Raw genomic sequence first — 6,387 nt, 5'->3', positions numbered from 1 at the left:
TTATAAATAATATAAATTTATATTATATTAATTTTTGTTTAAATTGTTAATTTTAATATTTTATTATGTAAGTATATTCCTTTTAAATATAAATATAATTTGGAAAATTATTTATTTGCCATTTTTCAAATTTAATTGACTTCATTTTAATTAACATTAAACTTTATAAAAAAATATGTAAACTTATAATCTGTGATATTAATAATAATTTAATAATAAAAAAGATTTTAAAATTTCATAATGATTTAATATTAAACTAATTAAAAGTTAAAAAAATTAAATTTTCATAATTAAATTATATATAATAATTTGAAATTGTTTTCAGAACATTCATTATGAATAGAATAATTGTATTACTAGTTGGAATTCTAATTGTCGAATCTGTCACTGAGACTGAGAAAGTAAGTTTACGAAAATACTATAATATCTATTATATCTATTATCTATATAGTATTAATATAATATTTAGATTTTTGTTTATGATATTAATATTTGAAAATTGCTATCGATAGTTTTTGTATTGGACATCGATATTATTCGCAATTGAATCTTTACAAAATCTTTAATAATATAAACTTCAAATTTTTAATTTTTATATAATATAAAACTATATAAACTTACTTGCAAACCGTAATAATATAAATATTTATTATCATAAAAATAGAAAAAAACTGCAAACGTCAATTTGATACCTCATAATGCCCAAATAAGAAACGTAACGGGTAAACTAACTATTGTTCAAAATGATGATAATTCTGTTCATATTACTGGAAAAATAAGTGGACTTACAAAAGGATTACATGGTTTCCATGTACATGAAAAAGGAGATTTACGAAATGGTTGCACATCTACCGGTCCACATTTTAATCCTGAGAATGTAAATTATACATATAAAGTTTATATATAAAGTATTATATATAATATTTAATTCTCGATGCATTAAATCAAATGATAAATTAAATATTTAATATATATATAATATTTAATATATATTATTTAATATATACATTTTAGGTTACCCATGGTGGACAAGATAGTCCAATAAGACATGTTGGCGATTTAGGTAATATTCGAGCAAACGCTAAAGGTGAAGCAGATATACACATCAAAGATTTCATTATTTCTTTGACTGGAAAGAATAATATTCTTGGACGTGCAATAGTTGTTCATTCTGGTGAAGATGATTTAGGAAAAGGAAACAGTAATCTTTCTTCAACCACTGGAAACTCGGGAGATCGTTGGGCTTGTGGTATTATCGAAGCTAACTAGATTTCTCTGAATTTGATCCTTCATTTGATTCTATATTTAAAATTTAGAATTTAGGTTAAAGATTCTCAAATATCTTATAGTTTTTTATAAATAAAATGAAATATAAAATTTAAAATAAAAATAATAAACTTCTATTTGTTATATTATAAATATAATCAATTATTACCATTATTATCAAACAATATCTATCTTATATTTCTTTATATTTATAATATTAAATAATTAACATGAAAAAAATAAAATTATAAAATTATAAATTATAAAAAATATCTAGAACTTATTATATTTAACATTAATTTATTATATTCATTACTATATTTAATTTACATAAAAAATTAATAAATCCAAAAATTACATTTTTAAAATTTATTATATACATAAATTTTATTATTCAAAATCTAGTAAGTTATTTATGGAATTTTATTAAAATCCATTCATTTACATATTCGAAATATATATTTTTTTAAATTATAACAACATATTTTTTGACTGAAAATATGATTGAATTTGATATACGCTTCATTTATATAGAACCTCATTTTTGTGCTCTATTTTTTTGATTTTTAATATTTCCGATATTGTTTTCATTTATGAATTTGGAATTTGGCCATCGATAAAACATAGAAGTAAAAGAAGATAGATATTCCACTTTCTTACTCATTGACAACACGTGGTGTTACATATAATATGATCTTATCTAGAAATGTGATATTTTTAGTTAAAAGACGTTTTTATTTTGTGATTAGATTTTATGATTATATATCTATCAGAAATAATCAATTAAATTTAACATCTCAGTTCTATTTCTTTTAAAATTATTTTAAATGTATTTTATATTTTAATTTCTAAACGATTACTAATATAACGATTACAAAATATAACAATTTAAAAAGAAGTAGAATTATATTTGCTTTGAATGCTGAATTAATTTAATTTATATTTTGCTAATTTTTTGTTTCTAATCAAATCAAAATGAAAGATATACGATACATAGGATGTTACTAAATAATGAATAAATTTATGAGATATCTTTAAAGATTTGATTCTAAAACAAACAGTAAGTTATTATATAAAAATATTGATTGAATTTAAATTATAAACAATTTAAATTTAAGTTAAATGAAGAGAAATGGAAAAAAAATAACAGCGTCTCACTCTATCTGTGCCTTACTTTATCTAATGCTAACTGATATATGCAAACAATTGGTGATTCATAAGTAATATGTGATTTATTTTCTTACTTCCATTATCTCAATCCACTATATTCTTTAGAATATAAAAAAAAGATAGAAAGAAGACATAAGAGTGTATATAATTATGTAACAATAAAGCAAAATATAGAAGAATTTTATTAATAATGAGAAAATCTGTGTAATAATAATGATCATGAAACAATGATAAAAAAATTGTCTAGGCTTTGTAACTTAATAAATAATTTAGCTAATTTTTATATATCAATTTTTGTGTTTATTTATCTCTAGAATGAAAATTTCAAAAATATTTCGTAAACATATTATACACAGATACAGCAACATTTTAAAATAAATTTTTATAATAAATTATACTATGATTATTTTTTTTTATATTTTTTAATATTTGCCACTGTTTTAAATATTCTTTTTCTATAAATATTTCTATAAATATTTTCTATAAATTCTAATATTAATGTTATAATTATTATTATAATACATTCTAATATTAATGTAAAGTAGAACAATTCAATTTGTAATTTAATTTAATATTTTTGATCATCAAATAAATTTTATTATTAGAAATTAAAATTTTTTTATAAAAATAAGAATTTTTAATTTCATTAACATTTTTAATTATAAATATATAAGTAACAAAATAAAAAATTTTTTTTCGCCGAACTATTAAAAATTGAAATCTTAAAATTTCATATATAATTTTATTAGCGTTATTTTTTATATTTTAAAAACGAAAATAATATATTCTTATGTTGAAAAAAAAAATTTGAAAGTGAAAAATCAGAAATTTATATCATTTTTATGTTATTTCCAACATTACCGATTGAACTCAAAGTAAGACGAATTCAATTCAAATGTAAAATACGAACGATTATATAATCAAATTTAAAAAGATTGAAAAATATATTATAATAATTTATAATATAATAATTTACAATAATCATTATATTCATAGTTATACTGATTAATATAATTAAAGTTTTAAGAAATTTTGCAACATATTAAAAATATGGATACATTCATTTGTAACAAGTGTTTTGCAACAACAAATAGAGGAAAAAAACCATTTTGTTTAACTCAATGTGGTCATATATATTGTCATGGATGCATACAACAAGGTAATAATAAACAAAATTAAATAAATAAAATAAAATTATTAATAAATATTGTTTATGTCATTTAATATACTCCTATAAAAATAAATTTTTTTTTTTATAAGCTGAAAAACAATGTCCTCAATGTGAACAGATCGATATTTTTTCCGTTGAATTACAACAACCATCATTGTCAAAAGTAGAAAATTTCTTTGTTCCACTGAGTGAATCATTGGAATCATTACATAAAATATGTGGTTTTCAAAGTAATCAAATGAAAATCATGATGCAACGCTTTTATGAAATTGTGCAGTTTTTGTTTTTTTCTGTTTTATTCTTCTTAATATTTATATATTAAATTAAAAAAAATATATAAATTAATTTATAATTAATAATAATTTATAAATTTAAGGATCAAAAATACGAAACGTTGAAATCACATTATCATAACCTTACCCAACACATAAATATAATTAGGGATAAATATATAAAATTAAAAATGGAATATACTGAACAAAAAAAGAAATTGATGTCATTCGAAATGCAAAATGAAACATCAAACTTTTTGAATAATAGAACTACACCAATGAAATCAAATCAAAGAAATTCAACAATAAGGTATAAGTTAAAAATTAAGACACTCAAAAATATATTTTAAAAAATAAAAGAAAAGATATGACTTATAAAACATTTTTATTAATAGAACTGGATCGAATTCATATTTTTCATCTTATAAAACAAATATATCAAGTCAATCATTTAATATAAGAAAAGAAAAAGAACTTTTAGAAGGTTTTCGTATTCCTCATCATCAAACAATACGATCAATTGGTTCTCGTAAAACTTCAGGATCAGATACGAATTCTATTTTTTTTATTAAATAGATACTTATAAATTTTATTAATAAATATAATAATTAAAATTATCTTATCATAGAAATCTTTAAAATTAAAAATATAGAAAAAATGAATTTTAAAAAATAAAAGTTTAATTTTTTTTAATTTTTTACGTAATTAAGAATTAGGTTAATAAATGTAGATTTTTATTTAAATTCATATAAAATTAATTTTTAAGTGGTTGATTAGATTAATTAAATGATTAATTATTTATAGGTTATAACCTTAAAATAGGAATATAAGTTATTTTTATGAAAAATTGTAATAATTATTTGATAATAAAGAAAAGTTATTTAAATTATATGTTGCTTAAATTAAAAATAAATAGTTTAGAATTACAATAATATTTTTTTTAAATAATTATAAAAATATGTATCGTATAATTTTTTGATAAATATAATAATAATAATATTAAAATATTGTTTATTATGTTATTAATGTTACATAAATATTTAATGAACTATTGTGTATCAGGTTAAATATACTCTTATATATGTACATAAAAGTCGTACTTTAAATTAAAAATATCAAAACATCATGACAACGCATAGTAAATCATTAAATATGAAATGTATTTTCATTACATCATTAATAGTAAGTAATAAAATGTTTATTTTTGAGTATTATGTAATATATATGTAGTATATATGTAGTATATAATATAGTAGTATATAGTAGTATATAGTAGTATATAGTATATAATATATATATGTATAGTATATAATGATATATATGTAGTATAATAAAATTTCTTTGCAAATTTTAATTATAGAAAAAGAAATTTCTACATATCACTGATATATATTTTATAAAAATCAGAATAATATTCTCGAAATAAATTATAAAAAGTAAATATAAAATATAAAAAATAAATTATATGTAGTTTAAAATTCAAAATTGCATTGATTATTATTGCATAAATTATTAAATAAATTAATATTGATTTCAATAGGCAGGAGGATTGGCTGGCACAATAGTTGATGTAATATTATTTCCATTAGATACATTAAAAACACGATTACAATCTAAACAAGGATTTATAAAGTCAGGAGGATTTTCTAATCTTTATAAAGGAATTCTTCCTGTAACAATTGGTTCTGCACCAAGTGGTAAACAACTATTATAAAATGAAATCAGTTAAAATATATATAACTATTTAAATCTATAATAATAGATTTATCTTAAATATATTTAATCAAAAACTATTAAATCTATAAATTTAATGTATAATATATGATTATTTAAATCATTTTTTTAGCTTCTTTATTTTTTGTAACATATGAAAGTATTAAAAGTATAGCACAATATAAAATACCTAAAAAATATGATTCTTTTCTTCATATGAGCTCAGCATCTTTAGCAGAAATGGTAAATTAATAATTAATTTAAAAAAAAAAGAAAAAGAATTAAAGTTATATTGAAAATTAAATCGTAATAACAAAAACTTTAAATTTAGGTAGCTTGTTTAATAAGAGTACCCGTAGAAGTAATAAAACAAAAAAAACAAGTTTCGATGTTAGATAGAAAAGATATTAATTTTAAAATGTTGTATTGTGGTTATTGGAGCACTGTGTTAAGAGATATGCCTTTTAGTTTAATACAATTTCCAATATGGGAATATTTCAAAAAAATTTGGAGTTTACATGTTGACAGAGAAATTCTTCCAATAGAAAGTGCTGTATGTGGAGCAATTGCAGGTTTAAAATTTATTATATTTATATTATATATTATTATATTATTATATTTATTTTATTATTTTTATTATATTATTATATTTATATTAATATATTNTTTAAAAATTTAATTTTCTTTTATTTATTGTTAAATAACAATAAAAATATATAAAATACAAATACAATATTATAAAAATATATAAAAATATATCTTATATTAATTTTCAAAAATTATGTACATAATAGA

The 6,387-nt window shown here is 18.4% G+C and overlaps 3 protein-coding genes across 4 annotated transcripts in view; all 3 read left to right on the top strand.

Annotated features, from left to right (window-relative positions):
• The window catches only part of LOC102680225 (superoxide dismutase [Cu-Zn]-like), a 2,176-nt gene extending 766 nt beyond the window's left edge, over positions 1-1,410 (top strand). The window contains exons 1-4 of one of the 2 annotated variants that reach the window (XM_006623662.2): positions 34-67; positions 326-401; positions 665-877; positions 1,015-1,410. In XM_006623662.2, coding sequence (XP_006623725.1) covers positions 336-401; positions 665-877; positions 1,015-1,269 — 534 coding nt within the window. In that variant the 5' untranslated portion in view covers positions 34-67; positions 326-335 and the 3' untranslated portion in view covers positions 1,270-1,410. Of the gene's footprint in view, positions 1-33; positions 68-325; positions 402-664; positions 878-1,014 lie in introns of those variants that run through there. The other variant, XM_006623661.2, reaches the window with a different exon arrangement.
• A 1,821-nt stretch (positions 1,411-3,231) lies between these two features.
• Positions 3,232-4,985, top strand: LOC116186562 (chromosome stability protein 9-like). The gene is made up of 4 exons (XM_031514202.1): positions 3,232-3,595; positions 3,697-3,878; positions 3,984-4,189; positions 4,275-4,985. Exons 1-4 carry the CDS (start codon positions 3,487-3,489, stop codon positions 4,453-4,455), a joined length of 678 nt encoding a protein of 225 aa, XP_031370062.1. The 5' UTR covers positions 3,232-3,486; the 3' UTR covers positions 4,456-4,985.
• Positions 4,777-6,271, top strand: LOC102672280 (S-adenosylmethionine mitochondrial carrier protein-like). Its single transcript, XM_031514210.1, has 5 exons — positions 4,777-5,061; positions 5,420-5,576; positions 5,726-5,835; positions 5,924-6,218; positions 6,267-6,271. The coding sequence occupies exons 1-5, from the start codon at positions 5,005-5,007 to the stop codon at positions 6,269-6,271; spliced, it is 624 nt and encodes a 207-aa protein (XP_031370070.1). The 5' UTR covers positions 4,777-5,004.
• The last annotated feature ends 116 nt before the right edge of the window (positions 6,272-6,387 follow it).

The sequence above is a fragment of the Apis dorsata genome, unplaced genomic scaffold (assembly GCF_000469605.1).
Source record: "Apis dorsata unplaced genomic scaffold, Apis dorsata 1.3 scaffold_930, whole genome shotgun sequence".
In the NCBI taxonomy this organism is placed as follows: domain Eukaryota; kingdom Metazoa; phylum Arthropoda; class Insecta; order Hymenoptera; family Apidae; genus Apis; species Apis dorsata.
The sequence above is the reverse complement of the archived record's forward strand: the minus strand, read 5'-3'. Positions and strand labels throughout refer to the sequence as shown.